The 18724-nt window shown below is 37.2% G+C and overlaps 1 protein-coding gene and 1 non-coding gene across 8 annotated transcripts in view; one reads left to right on the top strand and one right to left on the bottom strand.

Moving 5' to 3' along the window:
* Positions 1 to 18724, bottom strand: part of aft (cap methyltransferase 2) — a 500824-nt gene that overhangs the window by 232503 nt on the left and 249597 nt on the right. For all 7 annotated transcript variants that reach the window (XR_011332243.1, XM_069826496.1, XM_069826502.1 and 4 more), the window contains exon 7: positions 1066 to 1272. Coding sequence is in view for 6 of the 7 variants with exons in the window: in XM_069826496.1 (XP_069682597.1) it covers positions 1066 to 1272 (207 nt within the window). In the remaining variant the exon portion in view is untranslated. The remainder of the gene's footprint in view (positions 1 to 1065; positions 1273 to 18724) is intronic.
* On the top strand, positions 12083 to 12154 carry TRNAN-GUU (transfer RNA asparagine (anticodon GUU)). Its single transcript has one exon. It is a non-coding gene; the product is annotated as a tRNA-Asn (tRNA).

Raw genomic sequence — 18724 nt, 5'->3', positions numbered from 1 at the left:
CAGGTGAAGTATACAATGCGTGCAGCTCTGTGTTGTGTAACTTTTTCCATTCTCCTGTAACTTCATCTCTCTTAGCCCCAAATATTTCCCTAAGAACCTTATTCTCAAAAGATATCAGATGATAGACAACATTAAGATATATGGATCATATGTGGAGACAAAGAGGAAGGCAGAAAATGAGAAAGATTGGAGAATGTTGGGTTTGCAGTGAAAGACCTGACCTTGAGCAGAACACTGAATGAATGAATCCCAATTACTAACATTTCACGCCATACTGTGCAATGATCTTCGAACCGTCTGTTTGGCTTGTGTTTTGCACCAAAGACATAAATTCTGCTCGACATGTGTCTCATCTGACAATCAATATACCCAGAACATTTGGATTCCTTTGAGAAATCAATGAACTGCCTGCAAAATTTCAGTTAACCGATTCTGTAAGTGTCTTTTAATTTCTGCACAATTTTAATCTCATAGGGGTGAAATTCAAATTCATAATGAAGAATATTGCGAATATTCACATTAAATATGTCCAACACAGCCAAATGGTGCCTGGGAGCAAGTTGGGCATTGTGACACTGCTTCTCTAAATCTCTCAATCTTTGGGAGTGTGAAATATTTGTACATAATCAAGAAATAAATCACAAATGCTACCACTACTACTGAACATTTTAACAGACTTCGGAATTATGTTATGGAAACGAATTCTGACTTGCAGTACAATATATCAAAGGTAGGTCAAAATATTTTCTGCACTTACATAAATGACTGGCACTAAAACAATGTCCTACCATAAAGATGCATTGTGCAACTAACAGTCACCCATGCTTTCAATCAATATGCTGACAGGTAAGCCACAAATCTTGTAGAAATCGTCTCTCCACCATATTACTTGTTTAGCCCTGCATGTATACCAGAACTACCACATTACTATGATTCGCTCTGTAAAATGGGTAGTACAAGAATAGTAGCTAAAACATGCGACAAAGAATAAAGTTAAGAATAGTGTGATTTCATTTAATAATTTAATTTATAATGCATTTCAATTTGTTTGCTTCAGCTCCTTACCAAAGTGCTGCCTGATGACAATGAGCCATGGTTCAAAGTATTCTTTGCCCTTGTATTCGAGGCACACAACATACACCTCAGAATTTCCCTCCTTACTGGTAGCTGGCTTGAACACCCGCACACTTGTAAAGGCACAACACAGCAAGTACATGAGACACACTGTTTCTTCCTCATACATTGTGAACATTTTCAGCAAGAAGCTTCCACCTGCAAGCATACATAAATACATAAGTCACAAGACTGATGACCTATTTCTTTATGCTACAACATTATCTAATAGTGTCATAATAAATGTATGACATATTAGCATAACATAAATAACAGTGTCACTATTTTTAGCTAGTAATTTAATATTTTCATGAAACTTGAATATAATAGAATTGGTTACCAGTCTATTAGCATGATATCTAGAAGTGAGGATTTCAATTTTAAAAACTACATCAGAAATTAAACTTCCATTAATGACTTGGAGGATATATTAAAGAACTGTTTTCAGAACATGGGAGGAGTGATAGTAGGAGAAAGAATAAAGTGCATAAGATTTGCTGATGATATGGGGTTATTAGCAGAAGAGATAATACTAAGGGATATGCTACTGGAACTAAATGACAGCTGCGAGCAGTATGGAATGAAAATAAATGCAAATAAGATGAAGATCATGGTTATAGGAAGAAAAATAAAGAAGGTAAACTTGCGAATTCTAAATGAGACAGTAGAGCAAGTGGACAGCTTCAAATACTTGGGGTGTACTATAAGCTAGCGTTGTGCCCAAGGATTATGATAAGCATCACAACTTTGTTATGACCATTAGCAATATATTTTCACTATATTTGAAAGTAATGAAATCGTACTTATTAAAACATTCAGTTTAATCATTGAAGACATGCTTTGACACGCGACAGAGATTGCTTCCTGTTTCAACAGATCTCAATGTACAGTTTAGCGAAGTCAGCAAGAAGTCAAAGTCCAATCCTTGAACAAGACAGAAAGTTAGTTAGGCTGCATTTCGCAAAGCTATTCTTACGCAACAGCTGACATATAACGAAAATCACAGTTTATGCAGTAATCATTAACAATCTGTGTCTCTCGCGAGACTTCTAATTGGTGATCATTTTGAATTCCGACTTTCTATTGGTTCAATCAAAAACAGACGATTCAATCCTGGAATATTGTGAGAGTTCCTTAAGTCTATATTGTCCCAAGTGACAACAGGAAACGCCAATCCGAAATAATGGTTAAGAATCGACAGCATGGTATTCAGTCAGTGCAATACCGTCTTTTTAGAAGATTCGCGGGCAAAATAGCATCACTCTGTTATGTCACAAGGGTGCGGGGTGAGAACTTATAAAATGGACATGAAACGTCCAAATCACAGTCACTGGTCTCGTCATTAGACAGCAGTCATAACTTCCCAACATCCAGAAAGAAGGCAGAAAATGGAATCATCTCTGAATAGCACCAGAGTTCGCCCTACAGTCAACTGTAAGTAAAATCAGCAGTCCAATTATTGTACTTTACATTTAACTAGTTCATTCTGATACTTTAAAATTAACAGCAAATTTTGATACTTCATAAATAATCATTCAATTTCAATACTCTATATTTATCTGTCCTAATTTTATATTCTGTCAATAAACTTAGTAATAGTGAATATCTAAACTTGTGATTATTTCGAAAGCCTGAGATCACATGCATGTCCACGTCATGGTCCCTGGGTAACGCTAAGCCATGTGAGGGCGCAAAGCGAGTTCTTGACGCTATAATTGAGACTTATCAGCTAAGGGAGTAAACCCTGACAGAAAATCATCGTCCCCTCAGGATTGCTGGGAGGTTAGGCGTAGGGTTGGCGACTCTACCCTGTAAAAAAACTATTGCTATGAAACCCAAAGAATTAGTAAACGGACGGATTAATCGTTGGCAACCTGGCTTGAAAAAGGTAAATGAGTTACGGATTGGTACTTGGAACGTCCTAACATTATACAAACCAGGAGCATTGAAAACGCTGATTGGCAGATCATGAGATACCCAAGAAAGTTATGGGGAATAAATTTGAAGGAAAAAGGAGTGTAGGACGACCAAGACTGCGATGGATGGATGGAGTGTTAGAGGATCTAAAGAAAGTGGGAATTAAAGGATGGTGGTTGGTTGCCAGGGACAGAGATGCATGGAAGAGAGTTCTAAGGGAGGCCGAGGCTCAAATTGGGCTGTAGCGTCGATGATGATGATGAGATTACATTCTAAATAGGAATCCCTCCTATCCACAAGCAAGTGTAGTATATAAATCATGTCAGAGAGTTAGGAAGTACAATGCAGTGTCTAATCCGTTTGTGTTGTCTTGATAAATTTGTTGCTATGCCTAAAGGGCACAACAAGATATTTTGGTTTTCATAAGTGGGATATAACTCGCGATTTTCTCAAAAATAAGCCAACTGCCCTTCTCGTGAGAGGGGGCACGACAGCAGTAACATGAGCTGCTGCCAGGAAGTCAAAAGGAGGACAGCAATGCCAAGGAAGCTTTTAATAGAAAAAGCAGTATCTTCTGCGGATCTCTGGAAAAAGAACTAAAAAAGAGACTAGTGAAGTGCTCTGTATGGAGTGTAGCATTGTATGAAGCACAAACATGGACATTACGACGAAATGAAGAGAAACGAATAAAACCATTTGGATATGGAGAAGAATGGTACACGTAAATTGGACAGACTGAATAAGAAATGAAGCTGTGTTGGAAAGAGTGAGTGAAAAGAGAATGACGCTGAACCTGAGCAGGAAGAGGAAACAAATTGGGTGAGTCACTGGCTGAGAAGAAACTGCCTACTGAAGGATGCACTGGAAGGAATGGTGAACTGGAGAAGATTTTGGGGCAGAACACGATATCAGATGATAGGCGACATTAAGATATATGGATCATATAAATATATATAGAGGAAGGCAGAAAATAGGAAAGATTGGAGGAAGCTGGGTTTGCAGTGAAATACCTGCCCTTGGGCAGAACAATGAATGAATGAATGAATGAATGAATAACTCAGTGTTGAACAGAAAGAATTACACTAATTTAGACTGTTGAATAAAATATGTTTTAACAGTAAAATTATGAACATTTTTACAAAATTTCTGGAACATCATTTGTTGGTACACAGAATGATGTATGGACTACTAGAAAATCTGAGCATATTGACAATGGTAGAGATGTAAACATGTAGATGAACCACCACTTTTATATTATGGGCATAAAGGATAACATGTTTCACTGGCTTTCAGAATCCATAATGCAACGATTTTGTAACACAAAATTTAATAGTGGCACTTCTCAAATTCAGACAGTTATACAGAGGTTTACCACAGGGATCAGTTCTTACTATAACTTTATTCACTGTTTATATCAACGAGTTGCTCAAAATCATGGAAAAGGCTGGAATGAAAACTGCATTGTTTGCTGATGATTTAATCACATGGACCTCTAACAAACGCAACTAGAAACTTTATGTGTAGAGAATTTAATGAACATAAACACTCATAAAACAACATATGAACTTTTCTCACTTGGCAAGGAAGAGTTAAAATATAACTTTACAATATGACAACTACTAAGATTTATTGAAAATAATCTGTTCTCAAGTGGGATTTGAAATTACAAGCATCATAATATAAAGAAAAATGATACGAATAAAATAATTATTTGCTTTGTACATCACCTCGCTCAAAATAGTAAGCCTGTAACACCCCAGTTGTAAAGCGAAATGCCATATTTTTCACTGAAATATGGAAGGCAAGGTACATATTTAGCTCACTTGTCATCATTTATCTGCAGTGCTTGTTTCATGTCTCGCATAAAGCATATTGTAGGGTCTAAGACTGTTGCTTTCTGGGTTCTTCTATTGATGGCAATTATATCCACCCTTTTATGGAATCGTCTTCAGACACACAATGAATCTCTTCATGTACTTCCCATCCTCTTGTTTCTTAACAAGTTCGCAATTGTTGTACGGGATCGATGGTGATTGTTGTTACGCAATAGCTCTCCCTTCTTACAGAACCCCAGTATGTGACCAAGTGTTTCAGACTCACTGCAGCCGGGATGTCAACAACAGGTAGTACTGAAGGTTCTGCCAGGGATAGATCTCATTGTGATGACTTTGCAAGACATCTTGATGGCAATGATGTATTCTGCGGACGAAAGACACTTTTTAGAGGAGATTCAGGAGTTAGCTTCGGGGCATTCTTCATATGAACATCTTCATCTTTGCCTTTATGTGGGAGCTGGCACCATGATTGGAATGATCGTTTTCTGAGAATTTCACTGAGAGGTTTTCTGGTAGTTTGAGGAGTGATGCTGTTTGGAGCAATCTTCAGGCACGTGAGAGTTCGAGTAGTGATGCTGTTTGGAGTAATCTTCAGGCGCTTGAGAGATGTTTTCTTCTCCTCTTATAGATTTCTCGTGAGATGTAGATGTGCAACATTCACCTTTGCCAGTCATCTACAGATATTCTAGTGTTAAATACTGGCTTCTCATTCAGCTCTCTAATTCAAAGCCCCCTTATATTCTCTGATGCATACAGCATGGCATTCAGAATGTCTTCTGGAAGGAACATTATTTCCTTGATTATACTGCTGATAATTTGAAGCCTGCCCTCAAAGAACGTTGTATATCAGGTTTTGAACATTCTGAGATTTTCATCGGAGAAGTTTCTAGGTTATTCATGGTATACAGCACCAGACGGTATATCATTTTTCACGTAAATGAGGGAGAATTGCCTCTCCTATAAGAAAGATGGCAGATGTTAGCAATCTGAATGTGTCATCAAGCTCAATGTAAACGTTGAATAAGAGCAGGAAGAGAAAGATTAATCAATTGCATTGGAAGAATAATGTACGAAAATGATTAAAGAATAGCGACAAAAGCTGTACATCAACATCAGGCCATGTAGTGAAAGAAAAACAGCGTCCAACTCAGGTAAAGGCAGAACGTTGTATATCACATAGGAAGTTGTTTAAGTAATACAGTTTTATTTTTCCTTTTAGGTCCGGGTTTGCAATTTCAAAGGTTGTTTTAAGGAGTGCTGTGCAAATATTACTGTGGAAGAAAAGGTGGTTATGTTCGATGAATTTTATTCTCGAGATTACAATGGACAGTCGTCATTACTCAGTAAGTTAAGTGTGCATGAAAACTGTGTGTGATACAATAGCGGTAACTCCTCGATATTTGCAAATGGTTCAGAATAAAATTAAATGTGGAGTAAATATCCCTACTGATATGTGTGGCAAACATGGTAATAGACCGAATGCTATAAGTTGTGATGTTAAATTAAAATTCGAGAGTATATTAATAGATTTCGTAATCAGCCAAGCCACTATTCTCGTCAGAAAACCGAAAATGAATTTTTGAGTCCAGATTTGAACCTCCATAAAATGTTAAGGTTATTTCAAGAAGGATATCCTCTGTAACTTGGCGTCTTTATCAGGATATTTTCACTTCCTGATTTCAATTTGAAATTTGTTCTTCCTCGTTCAGATATGTGTAAACACTGTGATCAGTTATACAATCAGCTAGTAGCTACTGAAACGACGAGGTAAGATCTAAATTCAGGCACAAAGTTACTTGCATCATGCCAAAGCCAATAGTGCATACGAATCTTTAAAAGCAGATGGTGATATAGCCAAGGTAAACAACAAGATCACTGTTTTGTGTATAGATATGCAGCAAATACTGTCATGTGCTACATTGACACATTCAAGTGTTTATTACCAATGACAACTGTCCACATACAACTTTGGAATACATAATCTGGGAACCAGTGTGGCCACAATGCATCTGTGGCATGAGTGCATAGCAAAGAGAGGTGCTGCAGAAATAGTGTCCTGCCTACTGAAATATATTATTGGTTTATTTCAGCCCCTAAATCCTGGCCAGGAGTGTAAACTGATTGTCTGGTCTGACAGCTGCGTCTGCCAAAACAATAATTGGAAAGTAATTGTCCTGTACCTTTATTTGCTTCAGAGAGGTTATTTTACTGAAATTAATCAAAAGTTCCTTGTCTCAGGGTATATTTCTTGCCCTGTGATAGGGACTTTGCACTCATCGAAAAGCAGAAACGAGTTGCGAATGTAATGGTCCCATCTCAATGGAAGCACGTAGTAGCTGAGGCATGTATCAAGAGACCATTGATTGTACAAGAAATGGATCAGAAAGATTTTGTAGACATTTCTGTGATAGATGAAAGCTTGAAACATGATCCAGCACTAAAAATTCACACAAGTTCTGTGGATAAAATTTGTGGCAGATGATCCCCAGGCAATCATTGTCAGAAAAAGTCATAATGTATTACAGCCATGGGTAAGATACTCTGTAATGAAGAGAAGAAGAGGTAATCAGCCAAGAAATAAGTTGCCTATACCAGAAATTCAGTTCCCTCAGTTGTATCCTGCTTTGATTCCACTCACAGCTGAGAAAAAGATTTGCTTGACATGTCTCAATATCTGCAGCCACAACACAAGCAATTTTATATGGACTTACCATCCATATGATGTGGAGAGAGAGATTTTTCAGACTGTACTCACATATTTGAAGTTTATTTTGTATTATATTTAAAACACAGGATGATAATGTGGTATCAAACATAAAAAAAAAAAAAAAAACTTTGTTTTACTTACATAGGACATATATTTTGTTTTTATTTTTTCAGAATTTTTCAGATAAGTACAATGTCGCATTGCTTCCTCATTATAATAAATTAAGTATTGTGTACTATGTTTAGGGCCTACTTTGCTACAAAATTACCCGTGATCCTTCCTTTATATATTTCTAATGAAACAATGTAGGATTCATTTATATATAATAAATAAAAGTGCAGCAGTACTTGTGGTAAGATATACAATGTTCTAAATCTGTGGTAATAAACAACTTTCTTCCACAGAGGTATCCGTTTTCTCATTATAATTCCTGCATGGTACCATATAACAGTAAAATATTCTTGTAAATATGGAGGAGAAATGGTAAGTTTTATTTACAAAACAACTTAAAAGGAAACCATCATGTCATAAAGAACAAACTGTTTTTTTTTTTTTTTTTCATTCCCGTGAAGTTGTCAAATGTGATGTACAACATTCTTTGAGGGCAGGCTTCATTTATCAATATAAAAAAAATGTTCAGGAAGTTGGCTGAATGGAATGCATTGCAAAGGATAAACAAGATCTATTCATTAATTATTTTTATTTTTTGCTCTGGATTTAACAACATGCATCGGACAAGATTATTAAGGTCACGTGACAGATTAGTTATAATTTTCTTTTTATCTAACTTTATTTCGTCAACACCCAGATATTTGATGGTTTCTGACTTGTTCTTCAAACTCTGAATAACAGACCCACGTAATGATGCAAGTTCTCCTGGCAATAATTTTCCCTTTTCAATTAGAATACATTTAATTTTGTTGGGATTAATTTCAAGGACTATTTCTTCTAGACTCTTTGCCAGATTGGTAAGCTCTACAACTGATCTCTTGTCCCTCCCGATTAAAGCCAAATCATCTGCAAATTCAAATGCAAATGTACTTATGTAACGCAGGTCAGTGTTAACAGCATAACCAAACTGCTTATTGATGTCATAACCTGTCAGATTTTCTAGTACATAATCTAATGCCAAACTGAATAATATAGACAACAATGAAGAATATTGTGGAACATTACACTTTACTCCGATTGGTTTACTTTTAAATACATTTGTTTCTACTTGTAGTATGTTGTTTATTAACAAGGACTCAATTAAGCAACATACATTTTTTGGAATATTTGATTTCTTATGAGCTCGTGAAATGTGTTCATGCCCAACTGAATCAAAAGCTTTCGAAACATCAAAAAATACAATGCAGCAATTCTTCTTTCTCAATTTAGCACATTTAAGATATCCATTAACTAAAGACAAGTTAATTTGTGTTCCTGGCAAGTGTACAAATCCTCTTTGTTGAGTATTTAGGATAACGTAAGAGCAAAGTTTTGAATCAAAAACTCGTTAAAAAATTCTTCTAATTACTGAAAGTCTGAAATAGGTTTCCACTCCTTGATGCCATTAACATCTCCTCCTTTGTGTATTAAAATTGTTCGTATGGACCTTAATGATTTAAGAAAATAGTCAAATTGGAGGATAGTATTCACCAATAATGATAAAAACCTCTGAGTTTTTAAATGTCTTAAGACACAAGCAGTTATTTTATCTGGAGATAGAGATGTGAATATCTTCTACACTGACTATTATGTCTTCCGGAACATTTGCATTATTTACATCACCATGAAGAAGACAGTTGTCGTTAGCTGTACCAAATGTATTTTTAAAAAGTTATTTAAAGGGATTTTACAAATTTCCTTTTTATTTAAATTATTCATAACTTTTCGAGCTACCATATGTCTTTGATTGTAAAAGTTGTATTCAGTTCATATTCATACTTCTGTTTATTCAGAGCTCTTTGCCATATGAATTTTCTATTTGGGTTTGCTGATAATTTGCAATTATGCTTGCTTATGCTCTTACTTACTTTGCGAGCTTTGTAGTATTTAACAGCAGGATATTGCAGTCCAGGCAGATGATAAATTTCATTTGCAATAAGGTCAAAAACATCCTGTGACAATGTTTCAAAATCTTCAATGTTCCCTTCAGACTTTATTTTAATAATTTTACCTTCCCATTTAGACATGCAATTTGATCGCCGATCGTTTTCAGAATTAATTGAGTTGTCTGCGAGGTTTTCGTCGTTAGGCAGGTTTCCAGTAGACTCAAGAAGTGTATGATCTGATACAGAATCAGGATTTGAATGCTAGCTCGTAACTGGTGCATTTTGAATAAGTGGAGTATTTGTAGTAGAATTATTTTGATCAGGTTGACTGGATTCGATGGAGAATTTAGTATAATCGCTGGAAGCTGGTTGAAGAATAATGTTCAACTACGTTATTCCTTCGATATTAAGATGTGCCTTTTCTAAATGTATTTAACACCTGCAGTAGATTTACATATCTTCTTACACACAGGGCATTCAGAAGCAACTACACTTACATTTTGATCAGAGGAGTTTAGTACAGGAGTGAAACAGGGTGAAGTATCAACAAAGAACCAGACGTTTGAAAATTTTAAGTAGAAAGGTAGAAAGCATCTGTGAGAAGATAAGAGGAGTTGATAGTGGAGAACAATAAATTAAAGAAGAAAATGAGTGACTATGATCGCAATCTGAGTAAAAAGAACTTAATAATTTTTGGCGTTGAAGAAATGGGACGCAAAAAAGAGATGGAAACCTTGGAGATAGTAAATGACATGTGTAGAATGACTGGTCAACATGATTTTTGTCTCACGAGTACCAATAGCTGTACTTATTGAAGTTTTATCGTGTTTTCAAATACATATTCGGAATTTCTCCATCATCCACAGTTTTTTTTATTTCAACTTCTATTTTGTAAAATAAACGTTTTTTTCGTCAATTTGTCCACTGTCAAATAAAAGCTCCTAGAGTAGTATAAATATGATTGAACCAATGCTACTGTTGTACAGGTTCAGATATATAGAGACATGTACAGACCACTGCCTGCTGAATACACATCCACAGACATGTACAAACATGCACAAACGTGAACAAGTGTAGCATGCATTTATCAGAACGATGCCAGTTGTGAGAAAGCAGTGAACCAGTAAACACATCATTGTGAGTGCTTTGTGTGTCTGAATTATTGTATATTACATATTTACAAATTTATTTCTTTTAATTAGTCATTAGTTACAAAATGCCTAGAGTTTGTTTAAATCATCCTAACAACTTTTGTTATATATGTGGTGAAGTGACACTCAAGTCCCAAAGGCGAAACCTTACTCCATTAGTGAAAAAGTGTTATGAACTTCATTTTGGGTGTAAAGTGGGGAACCAAACAAGGGCCTGGGCCTCACATCTGTTGTTTATCGTTCTAGGCTTCTCACTGCAAGGAAGAATGGCACACGTCACATGCTATTTGCTATCCCTATGATTTGGAGGGAACCCAAAGATCACTCCTCTGACTGTTTTTTTCTGCTTAACAAACATTAAAGGGATTACGTCAAAATCAAAACATACAGTGGTGTACCTTAACTTGCAATTTGCAATGAGACCAGTTCCACACTGCGAAGAATTGCCCATACCAAAGCCTCCAGAACATGTGATATTAGTTGAAGAGAGCTCAGATTCTGATGGAAGTAAGGAAGAAAAAGAAACAGAGTTTGATGATACAATTTTTGAACAAAGCTGTTCTTCTGAGCCTCATTTATTGACTCAAGAATATCTTAACAATCTCATACGAGATTTAAAGTTTATCCAAAACAGTCTGAAATGCTTGCTTCCCGGCTAAAAAGGATGGAATCTTCTTCAAAAGAATACAAATATACGTATGTCTCGGAATTGTCATTCTCAATTTAAAGACTATTCTTCTGAAGAAAATGGCTTTAGTGTTTTGTAATGACATTTCTTCTTTTATGGAGACATTTGGTACATAACCCAACAGAATGGCACTTGAATAATTTCGAGGGAAAAATTGTTCCGGAGCCGGGTATCGGACCAGGGACCTTTGGTTTAACGTACCAACGCTCTACCACTGAGCTACTTGGGAACTCTAACCAACACCGATCCAATTTTTCCCTCTATATCCACAGACCTCAAAGTGGGCTGACAACCGTCAAGCAACCAACTTCGAGTGCACACTAACTCCGTGTGACTTAAATTGTGGTTTTCTGTTAACGAACAGTGACGTGTATTATGCAAATCAAGATTTTCAGGTATAACTCCCTGTAAAGTTGATTTGAATAATTTCGAGGGAAATTATTCAAATCAACTTTACAGGGAGTTATACCTGAAAATCTTGATTTGCATAATACACGTCACTGTTCGTTAACAGAAAACCACAATTTAAGTCACACGGAGTTAGTGTGCACTCGAAGTTGGTTGCTTGACGGTTGTCAGCCCACTTTGAGGTCTGTGGATATAAAGGGAAAAATTGGATCGGTGTCGGTTAGAGTTCCCGAGTAGCTCAGTGGTAGAGCGTTGGTATGTTAAACCAAAGGTCCCGGGTTCGATACCCGGCTCCGGAACAATTTTTCCCTCGAAATTATTCAAATCAACTTTACAGGGAGTTATATCTGAAAATCTTGATTTGCATAATACACGTCACTGTTCGTTAACAGAAAACCACAATTTAAGTCACACGGAGTTAGTGTGCACTCGAAGTTGGTTGCTTGACGGTTGTCAGCCCACTTTGAGGTCTGTGGATATAGAGGGAAAAATTGGATCGGTGTCAGTTAGAGTTCCCGAGTAGCTCAGTGGTAGAGCATTGGTACGTTAAACCAAAGATCCCGGGTTCGATACCCGGCTCCGGAACAATTTTTCCCTCGAAATTATTCAAATCAACTTTACAGAGAGTTATACCTGAAAATCTTGATTTGCATAATACACGTCACTGTTCGTTAACAGAAAATCACAATTTAAGTCACACGGAGTTAGTGTGCACTCGAAGTTGGTTGCTTGACGGTTGTCAGCCCACTTTGAGGTCTGTGGATATAGAGGGAAAAATTGGATCGGTGTCGGTTAGAGTTCCCGAGTAGCTCAGTGGTAGAGCGTTGGTACGTTAAACCAAAGGTCCCGGGTTCGATACCCGGCTCCGGAACAATTTTTCCCTCGAAATTATTCAAATCAACTTTACAGGGAGTTATATCTGAAAATCTTGATTTGCATAATACACGTCACTGTTCGTTAACAGAAAACCACAATTTAAGTCACACGGAGTTAGTGTGCACTCGAAGTTGGTTGCTTGACGGTTGTCAGCCCACTTTGAGGTCTGTGGATATAGAGGGAAAAATTGGATCGGTGTCGGTTAGACTTCCCGAGTAGCCCAGTGGTAGAGCGTTGGTACGTTAAACCAAAGGTCCCGGGTTCGATACCCGGCTCCGGAACAATTTTTCCCTCGAAATTATTCAAATCAACTTTACAGGGAGTTATACCTGAAAATCTTGATTTGCATAATACACGTCACTGTTCGTTAACAGAAAACCACAATTTAAGTCACACGGAGTTAGTGTGCACTCGAAGTTGGTTGCTTGACGGTTGTCAGCCCACTTTGAGGTCTGTGGATATAGAGGGAAAAATTGGATCGGTGTCTGTTAGAGTTCCCGAGTAGCTCAGTGGTAGAGCGTTGGTACGTTAAACCAAAGGTCCCGGGTTCGATACCCGGCTCCGGAAGAATTTTTCCCTCGAAATTATTCAAATCAACTTTACAGGGAGTTATACCTGAAAATCTTGATTAGCATTTCAAATATTCGAAATTGTTCAAAATATCGGAGAAACCAATTTTCCCTGCACAAATTGTACCAATTGAAAAATATAATTACCATTCACAATAAATACTGTATTTTATGAATCCTAAAAAAGTTTGAATAATTTCAAGGGAAAAATTGTTCCGGGGCCGGGTATCGATCCCGGGACCTCTGGTTGAACATACCAGCGCTCTACCACTGAGCTACCCGGGAACTCCACCCGACACCGTCTCAACTTTATATCCACACAACTCGCGTGGGCTGACGAAACGCCAGAGACCCACAACGAGTGCACACAATCTCTGTGTGACTTGGAATTGTGGTTTTCTGTTAACGTACACAGTAACGTATATATTATGCAAATCTAGTCTTTCAGGTGAAGCTCCCTGTAAAGCAGATTTGAATAATTTCAAGGGAAAAATTGTTCCGGGGCCGGGTATCGATCCCGGGACCTCTGGTTGAACGTACCAGCGTTCTACCACGTTACTGTATACGTTAACAGAAAACCACAATTCCAAGTCACACAGAGATTGTGTGCACTCGTTGTGGGTCTCTGGCATTTCGTCAGCCCACGCGAGTTGTGTGGATATAAAGGGAAAAGTTGAGACGGTGTCAGGTGGAGTTCCCGGGTAGCTCAGTGGTAGAGCGCTGGTACGTTCAACCAGAGGTCCCGGGATCGATACCCGGCCCCGGAATAATTTTTCCCTTGAAATTATTCAAATCTGCTTTACAGGGAGCTTCACCTGAAAGACTAGATTTGCATAATATATACGTTACTGTGTACGTTAACAGAAAACCACAATTCCAAGTCACACAGAGATTGTGTGCACTCGTTGTGGGTCTCTGGCGTTTCGTCAGCCCATGCGAGTTGTGTGGATATAAAGGGAAAAGTTGAGACGGTGTCGGGTGGAGTTCCTGGGTAGCTCAGTGGTAGAGCGCTGGTATGTTCAACCAGAGGTCCCAGGATCGATACCCGGCCCCGGAACAATTTTTCCCTTGAAATTATTCAAATCTGCTTTACAGGGAGCTTCACCTGAAAGACTAGATTTGCCTAAAAAAGTTGTTTATTAATCTAGAGGTATTGGCTGATGATTATACTAAATTCCAGCACACAATTCATTCAGAATATGTAGAAATTACATTTTTGGATTTTACTAAATGCATAGGCCTATTATCGAAAGGTGTTACATCCCCCTTAAATACTGTACATGTGTTACCTGTGTTTATGTATATTTGCCGTATCCAATGTTTTATGTCTTTAAATATAATTCATAGTACTGAAACTGCCATACTGAACTCGCATAAATTGTATTATTCGTAATTTTAGTCTCAAAAACCCCTAAGATATCTAATTTAATTTCTCACCCATTTTTGTCCCACTCCACTAGTTTAGGAACAATGTCGGACAAAATAATACCTTATTCATATTCTGTGATCACAAAGATCCCCAGATATCGTCTTTCATCGATTGGATGACATGAGATTTCTCACTCCCTTCTGTCTTTTCGTCAGTACTTTAGGAGATGTTATTTAAAAAATCTAAGCATGTTTAACCAATATTGTAGAGAGTAACCTTCATTTTAAATTTTACGTCTCTAGTTAAATATACTTTAGTGAATTTTTAAAATCGTCAACTCCTTTCTCTCTCCTCTCTGCTCGGAAGAAAAGAAAAAGAAAAAAAAACCTGAAAAGTTATTTGAAGGGAGTACATGAAATTGAATTTCTTTACATCCCTTACACATTTTAGAAACAATTCTGAGAGATGACATGAATAGTCTAACCAAATTTTATGAGTGAATCTTTGTTTTAAATTTAAAGGCTGCACATCTGCTGGTTAAAAAAATGAATCGGTATAATTATTTTGATCACTACTGCCTCCCATTTTCCATTTGTTAATGTTAGTATTTCGTACAACTCAGTCTTATCTATTGACTAGGATTAACAGAAAGCTACGTAGACTGTAGGGTTTAAGGAGATTTCAGTTGACGAATCAGTCAGTCTGTTCATTATAGAATACTTACTTACTGGCTTTTAAGGAACCCGGAGGTTCATTGCTACCCTCACATAAGCCCGCCATTGGTCCCTATCCTGAGCAAGATTAATCCAGTCTCTACCATCATATCCCACCTCCCTCAAATCCATTTTAATATTATCTTCCCACCTACGTCTCGGCCTTCCTAAAGGTCTTTTTCCCTCAGGCCTCCCAACTAACACTCTATATGCATTTCTGGATTCGCCCATACGTGCTACATGTCCTGCTCATCTCAAACGTCTGGATTTTATGTTCCTAATTATGACAGGTGAAGTATACAATGTGTGCAGCTCTGCGTTGTGTAACTTTCTCCATTCTCCTGTAACTTCATCCCTCTTAGCCCCAAATATTTTCCTAAGAACCTTATTCTCAAACACCCTTAATCTCTGTTCCTCTCTCAAAGTGAGAGTCCAAGTTTCACAACCATACAGAACAACTGGTAATATAACTGTTTTATAAATTCTAACTTTCAGATTTTTTGACAGAAGACTAGATGACAAAAGCTTCTCAACCGAATAATAACACGCATTTCCCATATTTATTCTGTGTTTAATTTCCTCTCGAGTGTCATTTATATTTGTTACTGTTGCTCCAAAATATTCGAATTTTTCCACCTCTTCGAAGGATAAATCTCCAATTTTTATAGTTCCATTTCGTACAATATTCTGGTCACGAGACATAATCATATACTTAGTCTTTTCGGGATTTACTTCCAACCCTATCGCTTTACTTGCTTCAAGTAAAATTTCCGTGTTTTCCCTAATCGTTTGTGGATTGTCTCCTAACATATTCACGTCATCCACATAGACAAGAAGCTAATGTAACCCGTTCAATTCCAAATCCTCTGTGTTATCCTGAACTTTCCTAATGGCATATTCTAGAGCAAAGTTAAAAAGTAAAGGTGATAGTGCATCTCCCTGCTTTAGCCCGCAGTGAATTGGAAAAGCATCAGATAGAAACTGGCCTATACGGATTCTGCTGTAAGTTTCACTAAGACACATTTTAATTAATCGAACTAGTTTCTTGGGAATACCAAATTCAATAAGAATATTATATAAAACTTCTCTCTTAACCGAGTCATACGCCTTTTTGAAATCTATGAATAACTGATGTACTGTACCCTTATACTCCCATTTTTTCTCCAATATCTGTCGAATACAAGAAATCTGATCAATAGTCGATCTATTACGCCTAAAACCACATTATAGAATAGTTTTTTTATTATATAGATTGTCTTTATACTTTATAGTAACGAGGGAAAGAATATGCAGTGGCAACTGGAATTATCTCGAAAAATGTGTGCCAGTTTTTAGAAATGACTATCTATCCAAGTCCACTCGGATCTCGAGCCTATATGTTTACCCTTATGTCCTACCCATTCCAACTTCAGTTTGCATGCTGCAGAGATATCAGCTGACCTTGCATCAGTGAGTAACTTGCTCTGGAGTTCTGATTAACAAAATCTGTTTGCCAAAATCGCTGGCTCTTACTATATCAGTGTCTTGGCATCAGTGAGTAAGATACTCAGTAAAATAATCAAGATACGACTGGAGTCTTTAATACAAAATAACATATCTGAAGAGCAAGCTGGATTTACAACAGATAAATCCTATGTAGACCATATATTTACAATTAGACAGATGATGGAAAGAATGTTAAGCAAAGGAAGAGAGATACATTTTATCTTCATTGATCTAGAAAAGGCATATGACACAGTACCAGTTAATCGACTTTGGACTGCCATACAAAAAAAACTGGAGCCCCAAATCCTCTCATAGACCTCATACGGAGAATGTATTAAGTGTACAGTATGTGTCAAAATGGGGAAAAATCTATCAGCAGAATTTTGTACTACAAAAGGTTTGAGGCAAGGCTGTGGAATGTCACCAACTTTATTTAAAATCTTCCTAGTGAATGCCTTGAAGGAATGGAATGACTCATGCAGAGGGATGGGCATAAATATTAACCATATGTTGCATACCTTGTTATTTGCCAACGACCAGGTAATAGTAGGACAAGATCAGGAAGATATTGATTATATGTTCCACAAGCTTGTGAGTATAGTCTACATGGATTGAAAGTGAATTTTATGAAGATAGAATATATGGTTGTTGGAGGGAAGGGAGAGGACTTGGTTATAAATGATGTAACAATTCAGAATGTCAACCAGTTTAAATATTTGGGATCAATTATAGATAGTTCTGGTACTTGTGAAAAGGACATAGATAATAGAACCAGCCAAGCGAGAAAAATAACTAGATCCTTAAATGGTATACTTTTGAACAGAGAAGTTACAAAAGGAACTAAAAAACGTTACTTTGGAACAGAGAAGTGACAAAAGGAACTAAAAAACGTATCCTGAAAACAATGGTAGAGTGTGTCCTTGTAAATGGATTAGAGTGTTGGACTTTGAATGATAGCTGGAGGAAAAAGTTGGAGAGCACTGAGATGGATGGGTTACGTCGAAGTATGAGAGTATCTTCAGTTGTAGCATGTGAGAAATGATTTTATTAGAGCAGAGATGGAAGCAGAAGAAACTGTAGTAAACAGGATAGAGGAACGGATACTACAGTGGTATGGGCATGTACAAAGGATGGAGGAGAGATGGCCCAGATGGATAATTCATTGGTCCCCCACAAGGAAGAAAGAAAAGAGGAAGGACTTGTTTAAGTTGGTGTGGTAGTGTGAAAAAAGTTATGATTAAATTCGACTTAGAATATGGACAGTGGAATGATAGATCCTTATGGCGGACAGGAATTGGAAGCAACAGCTCAGAAGTGAATATATATAAGTAGTTTTACTTTCTTAAACAAAATACTAGTGGCCTATAGCTCAAAGAAATATTGTGTTTCTAAATTACATCCAACATGGAAAACCCACTCACAAATAATCAGTAACATCTTTTTTGAGAAAACCGCGACCCAGAGAAATAAGTCTAATAGCATCAAGTTGGGGGATGGAGCAGGCCATCTCACAGAACCACTCAGTCCTTGAAAACTTTGTATTCACCGTTTCTCTGCAAACATGTGCGAAGTGTGCAGGACACCCATCAAGCTGAAACCACATTGATAGACGAGTTTCCAATCCCACGTCCTTCATCGGAAGGGGTAGAGTGTCTTGAAGAAATGATGTGTATCACTGTCCATTTAATGTACCCTGATCAAAATAGGGACCTACAATATGGTTGCCAATGATACCGCACCAAACATTCATACTCCACTGCCATTGATGAGGAACCTTGCGAAACCAGTAGGGATTTTGCACGAACCAGTAGCGCATGTTTCTCAAATTCACATTACTATGATTTGTGAAGGAAGTTT

The sequence above is a fragment of the Periplaneta americana genome, chromosome 5 (assembly GCF_040183065.1).
Source record: "Periplaneta americana isolate PAMFEO1 chromosome 5, P.americana_PAMFEO1_priV1, whole genome shotgun sequence".
Taxonomy (NCBI): Eukaryota; Metazoa; Arthropoda; class Insecta; order Blattodea; family Blattidae; genus Periplaneta; species Periplaneta americana.
The sequence above is the reverse complement of the archived record's forward strand: the minus strand, read 5'-3'. Positions and strand labels throughout refer to the sequence as shown.